This window comes from Macrobrachium rosenbergii, chromosome 5, assembly GCF_040412425.1.
Source record: "Macrobrachium rosenbergii isolate ZJJX-2024 chromosome 5, ASM4041242v1, whole genome shotgun sequence".
NCBI classification, from domain to species: domain Eukaryota; kingdom Metazoa; phylum Arthropoda; class Malacostraca; order Decapoda; family Palaemonidae; genus Macrobrachium; species Macrobrachium rosenbergii.
The window spans coordinates 25556499-25577099 of NC_089745.1; the positions used below are offsets into that span (position 1 = coordinate 25556499).

At 41.6% G+C, this 20601-nt stretch overlaps 1 protein-coding gene across 1 annotated transcript in view; it reads right to left on the reverse strand.

Moving 5' to 3' along the window:
- The window catches only part of LOC136838616 (BRCA1-associated RING domain protein 1-like), a 30252-nt gene that overhangs the window by 3818 nt on the left and 5833 nt on the right, over nucleotides 1-20601 (reverse strand). Inside the window, exon 2 of the mRNA XM_067103886.1 lies at nucleotides 19681-19887. Within this exon, the coding sequence (XP_066959987.1) occupies nucleotides 19681-19887 (207 nt within the window). The remainder of the gene's footprint in view (nucleotides 1-19680; nucleotides 19888-20601) is intronic.

Genomic DNA, 20601 nt, shown 5'->3' on the forward strand with positions numbered 1-20601 from the left:
TGTCTGCTACAATGTTGTTCCTTCCTGGGATGTATCTGGCCATCAGTGTCAGTCCCTTGAGTTCTGGCCATTCATGTCTCTTTACTGCTAACTGATTCAGTACATGAGAGATCGTTCCTCCTTTTCTGTTTAAGTGACAACTGAGGTGTTATCGCTCATGACTACTGTGGTCTTGCCTTGTACACACTCCTGAAATTATTGTAGAGCTAAACAGGCTGCTTTCATCTCCAAGAAATTGTGTCCCTGATGTTCCATTCCAAACCACTTGCCTGACATGCACCTTCCATTTAGGTGGGCACCCCAGCCCCTTCAGGACGCGTCTGAGTACACTAACATCTCCAGAGCTGACTGGCTTATTTGTAGTCCCCTCAGATGATTCTGTGGACCTCTTCACCATTGTAGGTCCTGTTTGTTCTTTTCTGTTATTGCTAACAGGTCTTTCACTACTCTTGCTTGACCCTTGCTTGTTTCTTTCAAATTCCAATGGAAGGAATGGATGTGGGTCCTGCCCCTTGGAAATGCAAAAAGTTGTAATTATAGCATGGAAAATATGAAAAAATGATATTTTAATAATAAAATAAGGTTTGTTCATACTTACCTGGCAGATATATATATAGCTGTATTTCTCCGAAATCCGACAGAATTTCAAAACCATGCGGCACACGCAGTGTGGCCAGGTGGTTAGTACTCATTCCCGCCGCTGGGAGGCGGAATCGGGAACCATTCCCATTTTCTATTCAGATTTTCTAGTGCCACTGTCTCAAGAGGGGAGGGGAGGGCACTAAAAGTATATATATCTGCCAGGTAAGTATGAACAAACCTTATTTTATTATTAAAATATAATTTTGTTCATGACACTTACCTGCCAGATATATATATAGCTGAATCCCACCGTAGGAGGTGGGAAGAGACAGAATAGGATTTAGGAAACAAATAAATGTAGGCAATTGACGCCTTGGTTCCTTACCTGTTAGCATAGCTGACTTCGAGGTTATCTGTCACCCAAGCCTGCTTCTGCTTATCTAGTCTCCAGCAAGGTAGGGACCTATAAAGCTGGAGAGATCTAGATGACCTGTCCACGGGGGCGTGACCACAATAGGACTAGATCATGCGACCATACAGAGAGGGAGAAGGAGCAACGACTAACCACCTGACCGCCCTATCTAAGGTAATGAACCTAGCATAGGCTAAAAAAAAATTGGGACGTCCATCTCAATGGCCACCCAACAACCAAAAATAAACAACAACAAGATAAAAAATACAACCTAACCCCTAAAGGATAGGATGAGTATTGCCTTCTTCTCCCAACATTGTGTCTGCAGAAACGACGGTCCCAGCTAAGAGCAGTCTTCAAATGTCGTTCTTCACATCCCGCAAGTAATGATCAAGTGAACACTGAATTACTTCTCCAGAAGGTAGCACCAAGAATATCATTCAGAGACATATTCTTTTGGAAAGCCACCGAAGTCGCGATAGCTCTAACTTCATGAGTTTTTACTTTCAGAAGTCTCATGTCACCTTCTAGGCAGGAGGAATGAGCCTCTCTAATAGTACTTCTTAAAAAGAATGCTAAGGCATTCTTGGACATGGGAAGATCAGGTCTCTTCACCGAACACCACAGATTGTCCGATGAGCCTCTAGTTTCCTTGGTCTTGGCTAAGTAGAACTTGAGATAGTGCAGCAGATAATTGCATATTTCACAAGAATCGTTCAGATAGTGAAGCAAGCATGAAATTTTGCACAAGTGCTTTTAAAGTTCCCTCTATCATAAAAAAGGGCGCTGGCCACAAAAAATTTAATATAAAGCCAAATTCCAAGATGGCTGGCCAGTATCGACAGATTTTGGCTAATTTTTCACTAGAATGGCATGTATTTGCTTTAGCAATATGGTAAAGCTCTTCCATACTATTTCTTGTGAATATTATGTTTCTGTAGCTTCCCAGTACAGTTTACCTTTAAATATGGGGGCTATATGGCTGCCAAGAAAAGGTAGAAACAATAATTATAATGAGAAATAATGCCTGTTCAACAATTATCGTTTTAAGCATGGATCTTGGTTTCTGTGGTTTTAGATCCTAATGAGGCCATCTCTTTCGAATAACTCATCAATTTTGAAGGAAAATTAATAAATGTAAAAGAGTGTATGTCTGCACACAACCAGGGCACACTGGTGACATCACTGCTGTGTAACTCAGCATGGGGTTCAGTGCCAGCTAATCCAGCTTTACTAATCCTGTAGTCTTAGACTAGTAGTTGTAGTATAGTTTAGTTTAGTGTCCCAAATGCTTTCTAACAGCCCCAGACCAGCTATAGTTAGATAGCCGCACCTGAATAGACAGGATGTGCCAGCGGGAGAGCCGAGCCAAGGGTATGGGGGCTGTACATGATGGTTCATGTAAGGTCCATCACGGATGGTGTACAGATCACACGGGACTTAAATGGCACTGGATGAATGATCGGGCTAGGTGTAGGGAGACCGAACCTAGTTGAATCCCATACAGATACCCATAATCACAGCTGATCAGCCAATCTATGCCGTAGCAAAGCAGGTGCAGTGGCCTGGCCTGATCAGTATGGCGAAGACAAGTATCTGGTAATGTTTGGTGGTCTCCACATTGAGATGGCAGCAATGACATCTCTGGTACTCTTCTTCATGGCAGTGGTTGGACAGGAGCTCTGGTGAAGGCAGGAGTTGCTTCATCTGGAACTGCAGAATCCTTCCTGTCAGCTGCAAGTGTAACCAGGACACGGCAGATGCACCAGGTTACAGCCTCTAGTTTGTACAAACTCCTGAGGACAGCATACACTGACTACTGTGCTGAGAAAGCAAACAACAATGAGCAGGCATTAGAGTTTGAGGAGTGGTGTGACCTTCATGAAGACAGCAGTCCACAGTTCCACTTCTTGGCACATGGTGTTGTCTATGGAACTTGTGATATTCCTACTGATCAGGTCCTTCCGTGAGGCCAATTTTGTCCTCTACTGCCAGGCATTGCATGAGCTGATACCCTACTTCTTTTCCAACAATAATACAAACTATGCTCGTTGGCTGCCTATTCACCTCAGGGACATGCTTAGTCCTAGAGAGTTCACACCAGAGTTGCACAAGGATTTCAAGGCTGGCAACTTTGTTGTGCACAAGACCAGTCGCCAGTTCTCAGCAATGGCTCTTGACCAAGCTCATGAGCAGACCAATGCCTTTATAAAGGCTGATGGCGGAGCCATTGGGCTGACTGAAGATCCGTCAGCACTCAGAAGATGGATGGTGGCTGGCCCAGAGATCATCCGCTTGGTGTCTGCATACGAAACAGAGGTTCAAAGTAAGGAGTCTAATGAGCAGACAACACACCATGAACAAACACCTCATGCGCAGAAGACATTCTTGAGAGAGTCAGCAAGCTGTCATTGGCTTTGCAACACTTGGGAAGTCCTTTTCAGGAAGAGAGCCAGGATCTGTATTCCATTGACAACAAAGACATTGCCCACCCCAGCTCAGCAGAACTTCTACAGACACACCTTGACAGAGGTGACACTAAATTTCAGAAGTTTTCAGACTCTTTGGCAAACAATGCAGTCTCCTTCTATGAGCCGATAAAGAAGAACAGAACTGACTTCTTCAGGCAAGAAGCTGCTCCTGTAGAACAGTCAAAGCAGAAACTTCTGAAGGAGGATTGCCAGCTTTTCTCAAAGCTATTCATATCCTGTCAGAGCCATGAATGTGATCTGCAGGAATTCTTCCAGCACGAGAATCAAACATTCCCAGCTTCCCTTAGTGAGGGTGGTAGGCTGTACACATGTCAGAAGTCTCAGCTGACCTCGGTCCTGAGAGTCATGTTACACTAGAAGACAAAGAACCAAAGACTGATGTCCTCATTGTAGATGGATCAGCTTTTTGGTCCATGCCTTGCCACCAAAGAAAGGAAAGACCTTTGAGGGCTATGCACTTTGCGACTTCTTGCCTGTGATACAATCCTATAGCAGCAAGTACACATCATCACATCTTGTATTTGATGTATACAATACATCCAGCCTCAAAGCTGAGACCAGGCTCCAACGTGGTCAAGGAGGAAGGCGCAAGGTGACAGACAAGAACACAATTCCATCCAACTGGCGCAATTTCCTAAGACACGATGCCAACAAGACAGAGTTGTTCCAGTTCCTGGCAGACAAAGTTGCCCAGATGTCTGCCACAAATGTTGTCATTGCCACGAAAGGGTCTGCTGTCCTCAGCACTCATGAGGCTAGTCTTCAGGGACTGGAAAAGTGCTCTCATGAGGAAGCTGACACCCAAGGCATCTTTCTCCATGCCAAATATGCCACAGAACATGGAGCCAAGACCATCACGGTTAAAGCAAATGACACAGATGTTCTTGTCGTTGCAGTCAGTGCTTTCTCCACTCTCCACAATCTAGGGCTAGAGAAGCTATGGGTGGCATTTGGCCAAGGCCAGAGCCTGCGCTGGATTGCTGTGCATGACCTGTGCAACTCTCTGGGCCAGGAGAAGGTGAATGGCATGCTGTTCTTCCATGCGTTCACAGGCTGTGATACAGTGTCAGCCTTCCGGAGCAAGGGCAAGAAGACCGCCTGGCAGACATGGAACATCTTTCCAGAGGCCTCCACTGTGTTCTCCAAACTGAGTCACTACCCTCTCAGAGTGGAAGAGAGTGACCTGAAGGTCCTGGAGAGGTTTGTCATACTTATGTATGAAAGATCCAGCACTGCTGGCACTGTGGATGAGGCTAGACTTGATATGTTTGCCAGAAAACAAAGGGCATATGAGGCCATTCCACCAACCAGGAGCTCTCCTCCAACACACCAAGCGTGCTGAAAACCAGGCTGGTTGTGTGTGGGGCAGGCCACCCAGTGTCAGCCACAGCCAGAGAACCCTGCTGAGTGGGGATAGCAAAAGTCTGGTGAAGCATGGCAAGTCCTCTGACAACCAACTCGCCCTTAGCCAAGAGTTGCCAACAGCTTACCAAATGTGGATGCAAAGCAGGCTGTCGGGAAAGGTGCAAGTGCTACAAGCTGGGTCTTCCTGCACAGCTCTGTGCACTTGCAAATGTGAAGTCTAGATAAATATTGCCTCTCTTCAGTAGATAATCCAGCTTGAGCATCCAACGTGTCATGCTATGCCTACCTTCTTATTCTCGAATTTTTCAAAGGTGTAGGTTGAGAGACTATACATAGAGGGGAAAACGTTTAGTCCGTATTTCTCTTCTTTTCTTTTTATGGTTACAGTCTTAGACACAATGTTGTATGTGACCATACCATTACTATTTCAGTTGAAAATAGCATATTAGTTAAACTGTCTGATCACATGAATATACCATTAAATAAAAACAGTTGGTCTCTATGTCTGCTAGCGCTGTGGATAGAAAAAACTTTTATGGCAACCATTTTGTACGCCATCTTGGTTACAATTCATTTAGTAAGGGTTTTCAATAAAATGTGTGGTATGGAACATTTTTATAACCTAAAAGTCGAGGTTTAAAAAAAAAAAAAACTGGCATATTCCATCCAATAGATGCTCCCAAACCAGTGAATCTCAACATAGATGGCGGCCATTTTGAAAAAATAGCCGCCATCTTGGATTTTCAGGTGGCCAGCGCCTTTTCTAAGAGAGCGAGTCTTAGGAATGTTTGTGCCAAATTTCATGCTTGTTTCACTATCTGAACGATTTTTACAGCAATCTGCTGCACTAAGAGCCCTGACAGGACACAGGACTCTTTCTGGTTCTTGCCCAAGCATCTCCACAAACCTTTGATCTCAAAAGACTTGGGCCAAGGGTTTGAAGGATTTTCGTTCTTGGCTAAGAACAAAGGATTTAGGAGCATACAGCATTAGGACCCCTAAAGCCAATATGTAAGCCTAATTGCTTGCACTTCACTAATCCTCTTAGCTGTCGCCAGAGCCGTTAGGAAGACAGCTTTCTCAAATCCACGTTCTTGAGGGAAGCCAAGACAGAGGTTCAAAAGTACTAGACATAAGAAACTTCAGGACAACATCCAGATTCCAAGAAGGTGTCCTGAGTTGAGGAATTTTGACAGTCTCAAAGGATCTCAGTAGATCGTGAAGATCCTTGTTGTCGCACAAGTTCAGGCCTCTGTGCCTAAAAACTGCCGATAACATACTTCTATAACCCTTAATAGTCGAGACTGCCAGTTTATTCTTATGCCTAAGATAAAAAGGAAGTCAGCTATTTGTGGTACAGAGGTCGTGGTCGAGGAAACTCCTTTACTCCTGCACCATCTCCTAAAAACAGACCACTTGTACTGGTAGACCGCATTGAAGAAGGTCTCCTGGCATTGGCGATGGCCTTTGCCACAGCTCTCGAAAAGCCTCTTGCTCTGGCCAACTTTGTGATAGTCTGAACGCAGTCAGACTCAGAGCGAGAGGTTTTTGTGGAACCTTTCGAAAATGCGGCTGCTTGAGAAGGTCCACCCTCAATGGAAGCGTTCTTGGAAAGTCCACTAGGAAGGCCAGGGTCTCTGGGAACCAATCCGCTGCTGGCCAGAAGGGGGCTATTAAAGTCATCCTTGCTCCTTCTGACGTTGCAAACTTCCTTATCACTTCTCCCAGGATCTTGAAGGAGGGAAAGCGTAAAGGTCGAGGCCTTTCCAGTCCCAGAGGAGGGCGCCTATGGCTAACGCTCCTGGGTCTAGGACAGGAGAGCAATAAAGGGGGAGTCTTGCCGTCCTGGACGTTGCAAAGAGGTCCACTAGAGGACGTCCCCATATTCTCCACAACTCTAAACATACCTCTTGTGAAGAGTCCACTCTGTCGGTAGCAGCTGATTTTGCCGACTGAGAAGGTCTGCTCGGATATTCTCCACTCCCCGCAATGAACCTCGTGGAGAATAGTGACCCTTCAAGCATCAGTCCAGAGCAGGATCTCCTCGCTAGGATGAACAGGGAACGAGATCGAGTACCCCTGTTTTTGAGGCACGCTAGAGCTGTGGTATTGTCCGAATTGACTTGGACAATTCTGCCTGCAACTTGGGCTTCAAGAATTGAAGAGCCAGAAAGATAGCACCCAATTCCTTGAGATTTATGTGCCAGGACACCTGTTCCCCTCTCCAGGTGCCTGACACTTCCTCCCCTCCTAGTGTTGCTCCCCATCCTTCCCTGGACGCGCCGGAAAACAACACTAGGTCGGGGCTCTGAAGACGAAGAGAAACCCTTCTGCAAGCTTTTAAGGGGTCGAACCACCACTTCAGATGATCCTTGATAAAAGGAGATATCTTCAAAATCTCTTCCAGATTCTCCTTTCCCTCCAGTTCTCCGCCAAGAAAAACTGGAGTGGTCTGAGATGGAGCCTCCCCAGGGAAACAAACTTCTCCAGCGAGGAAATGGTCCCCAGCAAACTCATCCATTCCCTCACCGAGCATGTTTCTTTCCCTAGAAAGGACGAAACTTTTCTTAAGCAAAGCAGTTGCCGTTCTCGGGATGGAAAAGCTCGAAAGCCACTGAATCCATCTGAATCCCCAGATAGACGATGGACTGAGTCGGGATCAGATGGGACTTTTCTTGTTCACAAGAAGTCCCAGGGACTTCACAAATTCAAGTCAAAGTCAGGTCCTCCAGACACTTCTCCCGAGAAGAGGCTCGTATGAGCCAATCGTCCAGGTAGAACGACACACGAACACCCGCCAGGTGAAGCCACCTCGCAACGTTTTTCATGATCACCGTGAAGATCATGGGAGCGGTGCACAAACCGAAGCAGAGAGCCCTGAACTGGAAGACTCGTCCCCCCAGCACAAATCTCAGGTACTTCCTTGATTGAGGATGAATGGGAACATGGAAGTACGCATCCTGTAAGTCCAGAGAGACCATCCAGTCCCCTGGTCTTAAAGCCCTAGAACCGACTGGGGCGTTTCCATCTTGAATCTTTCCTTGAAATAAAGCGATTCAAGACGCTTACATCTAAGACCGGTCTCCACTCTCCCGACTGTTTCGGGACTAAGAAAAGCCTGTTGTAGAACCCCGGAGAATCCAACTTCAGAACTTGTTCCACGGCTCTCTTCTCTAACAACTGCTCCAGGAGGTCCAAAAGAATCTGTTGCTTCTCTCGGTGGTAAGAGGGCGACAGATCCTGGGCGACGATGCAAAGGGGTGGAAACATGAGAAAGGGGATCTTGTAACCCTTCTCTATAACAGTTAGTGACCAGAGTCCGCCCTTTCGCTCTCCAGGCTCCCGCAAAATAAAGAAGCCTGGCTCCTACAGGTGTCTGGAGGTGAAAGGAGTCACTTTTTTCCCTAGGTTTAGAGGGGCCGCTCCTCTGGTGAAACCTCTTCCTCGCGGGAGACGATCTAGAGGAAGAAGTTCCTCCACGAAAGGGCTTCTTCTTCCTGGAGGACAAAACTGAAGCAGAAGAAGAAGAAGGAGCTGGAGGACGTCTAGAAGAATGAGCCAACAGATCTTGCGTGGCCTTCTCCTTAAGACTGGAGTGGAGATGTCCCGAATCAAAGACTGGGGAACAGATGGTTAGACAAAGGGGCAAACAATAACTCTGCCCTTTGTGAAGGAGAGACAGACTTAGCTGTGAAGTCGCAAAAACAAGGCCCTCTTCTTTAAGAGCCCTGTACCAAAGTGAGAGACGCCAGTTCTTCAGATCCATCCCTAACTGCCTTGTCCATACAGTTAAGGACGCTTGAGAGCTCCCCCAGGGTAATTGAATCCGAGCTTCAAGCTTAAGATCTAAGGCCCCAAGCACCAGTCCAAAAATTAAACACCTCCATGGTGCGGAAGAGACCTTTGAGATGATGATCTGTCTCTGACAAGGTCCAAGAAACCTTAGCAGTAGGCAGATGTGACCTTCTGGAAGCGCATCGACAAGACTGGTGAAATCCCCTTGAGAAGAGGAAGGAACTCTAGGGCTGAGATCTTCTCCCGTCTCATACCACATACCAGCCTTGCCTGAAAGCTTAGACGGAGGCACAGCGAAAGAGGTCTTGCCATGGGACTTCCGTTCCTCCATCCACACGTTGACTTTCTTGAAAGCCCTCTTGGTCACCAACGAAGAAGTCATCTTCAAAAACCCCGGCGCTCTCCTAGCTTTGGAAGAAGCTAACTGAGAAGGAGGAGAGAGAGGAGCCGAAGGTTTAAACTTGTCCCCGAACAAGTCTTTAAGCAAGCCGGTCAAAACTTGATAATCGGAAGTAGAGGAAGCAGACGAGGGCTCGACGTCAGCAGGATCCGAATCGCCAGAAACCTCTCCCGCCACAGCCGGAGAAGCAACCGAGTCACCCAACACTTTAGGGGAACGAAGGCCTTGAGGTCCGATACGAAGAAGAGATCTTCTTTTCTCAGACGAAAGAGAATGCTCCGTGAACGCCCTGAAGAGCAACGAAGGGACGCCCTGAGGAGCGCCCCTGAGAGCGTCCTGAAGAGCGTCGACACTGGCGTCACGCCCAAAACCGAAGAGCGTCCTGTCGAGCGTCCTGCACAGAAGCGCCCTGAAGAGCGAGCTACCGAAGCGTCCGGGAAGAAGCTTGCGGGCGTCATGTTGACGAGCGCCACGACGAGGAACAAGAGAGCTAACAGGGCGACAAGGCGACGACACAGGCGAAGGAGACGAAGAAAGCGGAGCAGGAGAAGGAGACTTCCTTGATCTTTTGACAGGCAAAGTCAAGTCCTTGCGACGACGAGGAGCAGAGTCCTTCTCTGCAATAAGAGAAGACAACTGCCGCTGCATCTCCAACAAAATCTTCTTAGATGGAGAAGAATCATGTCTGGGAGGAGAGACAATCCTATGGGAAGACGATGGGCGAGGGGACGCCCTTCTTCTTCCTCACAGGAGCAAGAAAGGTTCTCTCCTTAGAGCGACTGGGGCGCCCAAACATCCTCATCAGACGAAATCCTAGTCCTCTTCTGCGGTGGAAAAGCTTCAAAATAACTAGCCGACGAAGAAGACTGACGAGAAGCCGCCCTCTTGAACACAGCTCCTCTTGAGAGGACGAGAGTCCTTACGAGAATTCCACCCCTTGTGAGGAGAGGACGCCTCGGAGGATCTAAAAGCAGTCCTGAGAATGCGCGCGCTAAGCACGATCTCTGGCAGCCTGGGAAGCGACAACAGGACCTGCCGAAGGGACGTCAGATCGGTGGGAAGCCCCCGTAACCTTCTTGCGGCTTTCGACATGCCTTCTCCCTGAGTCCTGGGAGTCTGACAGCGGTCCAGGCCTAGAAGCATTATGGGGCCGATCTGACGCCCCCTCCACAACACTGGGGGGAGCACTACACTTCACAGCACTTTGGAGAGATGTCACTTTGTTTTCGAGCGCACGGATAAAACTCATGATCTGCGCCAAGGCCGAACCCTCCACAGACACAACATCAGGGCCCGAAGGCAAAACCACAGGGACAGGTGCAACATCAACTACATTAGGATTATCAGGAGAGGAAATAACCTGACTCTTGCACACACTCCTGGAGGAAGACCTCCTAACCCTGTCACGCCCAACTTGCGAACATACGAATCATAAGACTTCCAGCTCGCATCCGATAAAGGTTCACACTCCTTACATCGATCATCTATAAGACAAACATGCCCCCTACACTCAAACAAACCGAGTGAGGGTCTACCGGCTTTCGGTAGCCTCACCTTACAATCACTCATGCAACATACACGGAAACTAGCAGAACTAGAACCAGACATATTTAAAGAGAGGTCATAAGCAAAATCCACAACAGTCCAGAAAAAGCCTGTGCCAATCCACAGTCCAAGAATCAAAACCAAAAGTCAAGAGAATACTTAAGTGGGAATAAGCAAGTTAACGAAATCCAGAGGGGATGTACTGTGTACCGGCGACAGAGAAAATCTGAATAGAAAATGGGAATGGTTCCCGATTCCGCCTCCCAGCGCGGGAATGAGTACTAACCACCTGGCCACACTCGTGCAGCCGCGAGTTTTGAAATTCTGTCAGATTTCGGAGAAATACAGCTATATATATATCTGGCAGGTAAGTGTCATGAACAAAATGAAAGACAAAGTAAATCACATTTATCTATATAACTACACAAAACAAATAAACATACATGTTACATATGCATAAAAAACCCCTCCCTATCTCTTATCTCGGTGAGAGAGAGAGAGAGAGAGAGAGAGAGAGAGAGAGAGAGAGAGAGAGAGAGAGAGAGAGAGAGAGAGAGAGAGAGAAACAAAAATACAACTCATACACTAGTGACAAGCATCCAAGCTACAAGTTGTGTGATTGGCTACTTCCAACAAATAGCATGTCCTCATGGAGAGAGAGAGAGAGAGAGAGAGAGAGCTGAGTTATGTTTACATCGGTAAAGCAATTACAAATGTCAGGACAATTTTTTGTATACAGTACATATTACGATGTTAATAGATCAATATTGAGGGATTTTACTTTGGCATTTTATTGATATTTTGCAGTGTTTACATTAATATTAATATCTGAAAATTAGTAAATAATTTTTTAATATAAAAATGTATTTAGTCACGAAAATAACATGAAAATACAGTAATTAGTGAATATTGTCAGGAAAAATTTTTGCGAATAGGCAAATTTACCACGAATAATTTGGAGAATCGTTTTCACAGAAAAATCCAAGAATAGGTGAAGGGCAAATGAACCACATATAAGTGGGGGTTGACTAGATATATTATATATATATATATATATATATATATATATATATATATATATATATATATATATAAAAATATACAACATATATATTATATATTATATACAACAATATACAACATATATATATTATATATATATATATATATATATATATTATATATATAATATATATATATATATATATATATATATATATATATATATAATATATATATATATATATATATATATATATATATATATATATATATATATATATATATATATATATATATATATATATATATATATATATATATATATATATATATATATATATATATATATATATATATATATATATATATATATATATATATATATATATATATATATATATAACATATACAATATATATAATATATATATACACACACACACATATATATATATATATATATATATATATATATATATATATATATATATATATATATATATATATATATATATATATATATATATATATATATATATATATATATATATATACACAGAGGCAGTCCCTGGTTATCGGTGGCCCTGGTTATCGCATCCAGTTTTGTGACGCTTGTTTAGCAACAATGATAAAGGGGATTTTCAGCGCCGATCTCTGCTTATCGGCTCCCATCTCCTGTTACTGGCGCTGATCCCCAATTAACAACAGTGCTGATTCCCAGTTATTGGCGCTGATAAGCAGGGATTTCAGCGCTATTATCGCCGATTTTCGGTTATTGTCACACCATCAGGAACATAACCTTGACGATAATCAGGGACTGCCTGTACATATATACATATATATATTTATATATATATATATACACATATATACATATATGTATATACAAATAAGTATATGTATTGTACAGTGAACACCCCGTATTCGCTGGGGATGGGTACCACAGCCCCCCGTGAATAGCTAAAATCCGCGAATACATAAAACCCCTCTAAAAACACTTAGAACTGCCCATATTGATAGTTTAAACACAAGAAAAACCCTGTAAAAATGCTTATACCTGAGTATTTTAATAGTTTTATCACAAAAAGCTCATTTATTCATGAAAATTATCTGAAAATACAGTAATTAGTGAATATTTCACAGTGAAAAATACCGTGAATGGGCGAATTTTCTGCAAATAATGGGTAGATATGTTCCATAGAGAAACCCGCGAATGCGTGAGTCCGCGAATCGTGAGAACGCGAATATGGGGGGTTTACTGTACATACTTATATGTATATACATGTATATGTATATAAGTATATACATGAGAAGAAGGATAGCAGTGACAAACAACAGAATCCAGTTCCTTAAGAATGCATAGCAGACTGTGTGGCACCAAAATCTCTGGATAAGATACGAGAGAGACATTGATGAACATCCGTTTTCTGTTTTTGTAGAATAGATCTTGAAGGAAGACATAAGGAAAAAAAAGATCGAATTGGAGGAATTAAGGATGAAGAGCAGAAACATCAGAAGAGAACTGACAGAGAAATACGGAGGCACCAGCTTAGTAAACGTTTTTAAAGGGATTGAAGGTTACATGAAGGTATGTGCATGCCGCAGTTCACATCTACACGAGCATAGACTCATTGCCATTTTCGATACATTGGGTAGATAAAAAAAAAGCAGGAACTTTGATTTGGTCAAGAAAATTTCTAAAAGACTTTTAAGAATGGATAAAGTGCTGGTGTTAGGTTACGGTCTTAATTTTTGCATGGGAAACTATAATCACGATTTCACTGAAATGTGTTAGATGACTTTGAAATTACAGCATATTAAAATGTTTTAGGATGATAGTTTAAGGTATATTTGGTGTTTGAGCTATTAAAATAGGTAGTTAAAAGCATTTTTAGGGGACTTTGGTGTTTGAACTGATAAAATAAGCAAGTATAAGCACTTTTAGAGGGGGCGTCAAGTATTTGCGGATTTTAGCTTTTCACGGGTGGTTGTGGTCCCTATCCCCACTAATACCGGGGGTCGACTGTACTGGTAGAGCTTAAATCAAGACACCTAGTGGAACAAGTGCTGGATATCACTCAAGACAAGCACCAAGATAGAAAAATAATCACTGTTATTGAAAATCAAGTCTAACAGTGGAGGGCCTTCTAGATTTAAGGATTGCTTCCTTGGCTGCTCTAGAAATGCCCTTAGTCAATAACAGGCAATCGACAATCTCACGAGGTGAAATGAGATATGTGGAGGCTTGAAGGAATTTTCTAGAATAAGACTGTCTGAAAAGGTCCCTCCTGAATGGAAGAAGACGAAGAACATCTACCACCAGGAAAGAACTTTAGGAGAACCACTCCCTTTCGGGCCAGGGATGTGCTAACAAAATCATCCTTGTGATCTGCAAAGTTCACAACTTGTTGAATATTTCCTCAAAAACAGCCAACAGAGGAAGGTATCAACTGACCACGCCTGAGGATCTTGGCATGGAGGGCAGTAACATGGTAGTGTAGTGTTTTAGGCAGTCGTAAGCAGATGAGTGTTTGGGTCTCCCTAAAGGTTCCACAACTTCTGGCAAACTTGAGGAAGAGGAGACTATCTGATGGAGACCTTGCCCTAGGACAAAACGAGGAAAGGAATGACCTTGCTGATCTCTGTCCAAAGGATAAAGTAGTTTCTTTGCTAGCCTGAACAAATTTCTTGATTTGTCTCCTTGTTGTCTTATGTAAGGATTGAGACTTGGATAGGACTATTCTAAACTGCCAAGAGCTGTAGGATGTTTACATTTCCACTTCTGACATCAAATGTTACTTAGAGTGGCCCCTCAATCTGCCTCCGAGACATCTGAGGACAGTGTAAAAACTTCTAACAAGAGATAGTTGACCCTCATCTCCTGATAAGCAGCTGACTGGGTCAGAAAAGCATGGATAGTCAACGCTGAACAAAATGTCCACTCCTAAAGTTAGGCATAAAACATAATTCTCATCATAAAACATGTATAAATCATAATTCTCATTATAAAACAAATTGGTAAGAAACGAACTAGTCGTCCAAATATGGGAGAACTACAGTACTCTGATACCTAACTCACAGGAGAATACTATACTTCGACCGAAGGAGTACTGAGAAATGGAAGTACATGTTCTACATGTGATACAGAACTTATCCTTGCCCTTCTGAAAAGCTGCCAGGACTAAACTGAATGACTCCCTGAAAAGGCTTGATGGCCTTGTTGCATAACAAATGTCCCAACTACCCTTCCAAACTCTGAACTTTTCTATTGAAGAGTGTGGGGAGAAGGACAATAGGAATTTGATAGGGGTAAAATATAACAAAAAGTACAAAGTGTCTTTCCCTGAGAACCATCACTACCAAATGAGCTACTTGACCCTTTGCCAGAAACTTCTGAAAAAACTGCACATGGCCTACTGAGGATCTACACAGCCTACTTGAACTGGGACTACTTATAATTTCTCCACTGAGAATGCAATCCAGAACTCTACTGAAGCAGAACTCAAGAGCAAATTGGAAATTCTACATGGAACTTGAGTGCAAAAAGGCTGTAGGGGCAAGACCCTAGAGGGAAGACTTCAAAGGTAGTGCTAAGAATTTCTAATCTCCTGAATCGAGATATCTAGGTGATGACCTTAACACTAAGGGGTTAAGCAGACAATGACAGATCACTGTCCAAAACAGTTACTAATGGTTGAGCAGGGCTATCTGATATGATTTTACACAACTGTCCTGTTACTTTACAACTGAGTTGTAAAAGGAATAAGACATTCCTCCCATTAGACCTGGAAGTAAGTCTACCATCTTCAGGACTAATATAACTATTATTATCATCATATCTTAAATGTATCTACGTATTTATCTGTTATAAACTGATATATCCCCCTTTAAGTCCCAAAATTTTGATCAAGACACTATGGCCAGTGTTTATCTTTAGGTATGATAGCCTAGCCTATGGCATTAGGCCTATGTTATATTAGCCTATGGTATGTGCTTAACAGGGGATAGCTTACCCTAACGTTTTGTAGCCTATGTTGAATTTAGTCCTATATGCCTTATATAACATAACCTACAAAAAGGAGGGTGATGTAGACTGAGCAGACATCATATCAACTCAGATGCACATGCACACATATATATATATAGTATGTATATATACAGTATATAAATATATATTAATCAGGCTGTAACGCTAAGAACTAAATACCACATCCAAAGGTACTTTTGCCTCACAATTAGGCCAGATTACCTTACCAGGAGTCTTCATTTCCTAGGTCCAAGAACTTGAGACTGGAAGTTGAACAGATGGTGATGAAAAACAAATACTGAATGCAAGTCATAGCTCAGCTCTAAGCAGCTTCAAAACTGGAAAAGGATGTAGTGGCATCCGAAAGCTAGCATAAAAGGCTTACTCAGCAAGCACAATTGTGATCACAAAACAATGCTCGAGTTCCAAGCAGAGTTAATACCACTGACAATCCATTTCCCAAAGACTCCACTTCATGATAATGCAGCATACCATAATCAGTGTAAATTCTTATTCGTTTTAACAGGAGCTTAGGTATAAGTAAACTAAACGGGACCAGTTAAAGGAATCATCCTCGACAAAAGGAAGTGAAAACGAAATAAAGCAAGCTATGCACTCCTAAAATACTAAAGAGAATCAACCAAATCACAGTTGAAAAATGTAAGTCTAAATGGAGAAACACCTCAGTAAAGACATAATGGCATTCAGGAGTAAATACTGGACGGAGGGTGGGGAAGCAAGAGGGTTCTTGCATGACACCATCACATAACTGTGAAGGCATCCAAGAGGTATCCAAAGCGAGAGTTGACTAACACCAGGCTAACTCACCTAGATAAGTAAGTGGCCGAAAAGGACGAGCCGCTATACAAAGAGGAATAATTGTCACAAGGTGACGAATACCAGACGAAAGAGAGAAAACCTGAGTACGAGGGGGGAGGGTTACCGTCCACTTGAGGACAATACCTAATACAAGAATATATGTCAATTATCATTATTTTCTCCTGAACCACCCAGAGGGCAAAAGAATTAAACTAGGCTATCAGGTAGGCTAATGAAGAAGGAGAAACAACACCAGGAAACAAAAGTAAAAAAATGAGTAGGCTGCTGTGTGCCCTAACTGCCACGTAAACTATCGGCCTCTAACATCTTGTGATACTTCACAAAAATTTACATCCTCTAATCAATTACACCTCTAACATCTTCCGATACTTCACAAAAATTTACATCCTCTCATCAAACACTCATGATCTACATATCACGAAAACCACACTCGAGCCTGGGTATCTAGTCTAATATAGCTGCTAACCTAGTCTACATTGTTATCGGCAAAACCCAAACAATCAATTTTCACAAACTCTTTCCTATACTGTACAGCCTAATGCTTTCATCTCTGCTTGTTGTAGATGGCATAAAGCAAAAACAGAAAACAATCACAATACCATACAGGAGAAATTAGCCAGAAATCGTCAAAATATAGTATAAAACTGATCATGACCATGTGTTTAACATGCCAGCATGAAGAAATATGACAAAATGTAAATATTCCAGCACTGTCTAGTGGGAAACAGGAGAATACAAAGACAATCCTAGTGAGTTAAGGCTGCCACTAAAGTTCAGTTATGCCTGCGAAGTTATAACTGCACAGTTAGCCTGTGCAGTTATTAGTAAATGTTAATGTGAACAACCTGCACCATTTTTCTCGCCCGCGCAGGCAGCCTGAGCAAACAGCTCATCTCAATCGATGAGCCTCCAGCCAAACTGCCCGCGCATGCGCACTTCAACGTTGATGTGGTGGATGTAACTTTTTTGGCTCAGTTTGCTTTCCATCCCTGGACAGACATCAAGTACCAGTCAAGAGAGTTTTATTAAATCTAAAAGTGTTTATACTTAAATTGATGATATATTGGATTTACTTGTTTTCTAATAATTGATACGGATGTCAGAGTGACATATATTTATAATTTTTTTCATTTTTCCACAGGAAAGATAATTGTGTATAATGAAGGCTGAAAGTGGTAGCATCATTTCTGAATGTCTTGTTGATTTCACTGAAATCTATATGAATAAGACTTTGCTTGGGCAAGTAAAATCCAAAGGCTATCGTAACAGATTAAGCCTATGTATGTTTACTCGTGGTTATAAACCATATACTGTATACAAGTTAGTTTTTAAATGAGAATAAATTTTATTTATGGCAAAATAACGTAAAACAAGAATAGGCCTATAATGCATCTATTCATGATTTATGCATCATATATGCAACTCATTTTCAAAATGAGAACAAAATATTAAATATTCGGATGAAAAAACAAAACAGTATTAGACTATGTATGTTTACTCTTTGTTCACATCCCATGTAAGCCAGTTTTGAAATGAAATTAGACTGATCAACACACAAATGAAACAAAGAAACAGTAGTAAACTATGGATGTTCACTCTTTGTAACACATCATAAGAAAGTCATTCTTAAAATGAACACAAATCTGCATCAAGCATTTTAATAAAACAGAAAAATAATATTAGACCTATATACTGCACGTCAACTTTGAAATGAAAAACAATTACTAAGTTAATAAACACAATTATCTTGCCCTGGAACTATTCCTTCATTCCAAATTTAAACTCTTTTAACAAATTCACATGGGAGTACTGAATTCGGTTTTTCAACACAGCAAGTCAATTACATCCAGAGTGTCGTATCTTGACACCATGGCTGCTATGGAGGACTGAGGAAAAAGACTGTATTTTTATTGGAGAAGATTTGCCTGCACAGGCCGACTGTGCAGGCATAACTGAACGTTAGTGGTGGCCTTTAGCCAAGAGTATTTTTTTCTTTTAAATGCCAATCACACCAAAAGGCGCAAAGATAAAGCTAACTTGAACAGTAGGTAAGATTCATTTCAAATAATTATTTTCTGGAAGAAAAGTAAGTAGGTATAAGGACTGGAAACCATGTGTATTTACCAATCACAAATATCATCTAAAAACAAGAACTCAAAACAAGTTCCTCCATTGTTGATACAAACAAGATCAAAGGTAAGCATGGATCCAGTACTAACCCGTATACATGTATATTCCCTTTCCTGATAGAAAACAATATTTTCTGGAGAATAAGCAAATTAGCAATCTGTTTGCTACAAGGAACTGAGGACAACCTAATCTGCCAATAATAGCCCTCTTAAAGTAGAGTACAAAGCCTAAAAATGCCATAAAAATCTTAAGACCACATAAAATCAGTACTTATATCTATTGTACTTATTAACTTCCACATCCAAGTATGTATGCATACTTGCCAGCAAAGCCTGTTCATTACTTCTCCCTCTCAAACAAAAGGTGCAACAGTATGACAGACCTCATCTTCAGAGTCAGGTCTGTTCTTAATGCCAGTGCACAGATTTCCAAGGTTTCATTTGGCTTATCACTCAAGTTCCATGAATAATGTACTCATAATTCTGTCATAATTTGGAAATAATGACCTAAGCCATAAAAAAAATTCTTTCGATGCCAAGACACAACATCAATTGGGAAAGTGCACCTGAGAAGCGTAGGATACCTTCACTGACAACACTAGAGGCATCCAACAATTTCCCCTAAAACCTAGCTTCACAAAAATGACTGGCAGGCAACACTACACTTTCATTCTTATACCACAGACACCAACAAGCATACAATCAACACCAAAAGTGTTACAATAACTGTACTTCACATAATCTGTCACCAATGATGCTGACATCTCACACTACCCAAACGGGTATCATTAAAGACAACTTCCTGTAGTCTCCTCATCTCTAACTCAGCAGTTTCAACCGAATGTAAAATAATGTACAATTGTTTATATATGGATACAAATGAAATATTTTTATTTCAACAGTAACATACAATAAACTGGAGTATATGAATAATGCATCAAATTATTAAGACTACTAAAAAAACTCCATACATAATTCAACAAGCTGCTACAGCAGTGACAAGTAAAAATATCACTAAAATATAAATTTCCTTTATCAGTTTAGTATTTTATATATAGAGTGTAACAATTTTGGACAGTCAAGTGAACTTACTTCACGGTTTCTCCATGATCAAGAAGATGTCTTAGGTCCTTGGCTGAAACTACAAGGCTGGCAACAATGGGATCTGTCATGACTTCAGAAGGAGGTCCAGAAGACTTACATTTTGGGCATGTTCCATTTTGTATTGCACCAACACATTTTGAACAGAAAAAATGCTCACATCGCCCCAGGCACTTGGCATCATAAGCTATATCTTTGCTGGAAACAATAATATTATCAGTTACTGTTATATTTATAAAAAACAGAAAATTTAAAAAACCTTAATGTTTACTAGCATACACAATTAATATTCATAAACCTTTATGCAAAACTAGCAATAAACTAGATTACAGAACTAAAGTACCAAAAGTGGGGAGCTAGCAATGTTCATTGATCAGCAATGAAGAGTGCTAATTCAGTCACTACAGTCAATAACTTCCAAGATATTTATTCTGTCTCAAGAAGACTTAGTCAACATGGTATGAAACTAGACCCCAATGTAAAATGAAAACCACAACATTGGAAAAATTAAAATTAAGCTATTAGGAGAAACATATCCCTGAATTGTAGAGAAGCGAAGAAAATTTTACAGTGCCTTTTATATAAGAGCACCCTTCAGCACGAGATGTCAGTACCAGTATGATTTACATAATCTTAATATTAAATATTTTTAATGTGCATGTGTATTTGGTTTTTCTCTCTCTCTCTCTCTCTCTCTCTCTCTCTTTTGTGAGTTATCAATGTTTCCCCTGTAAAAGAAAGCGGGACAGCTTGAACAGTGCTGTATGAAAGAAAATGTGTGTGCCTGAATACAGTATAGGGGGAACTTGATTAGTTTTCACACATAGCTGTACGCCATACATATTTTTAAGGGTAATGTTGTAAGATGACTTTGAAACGATCTAAAAAAGTTTAAGGTAATTTTGGTGATTG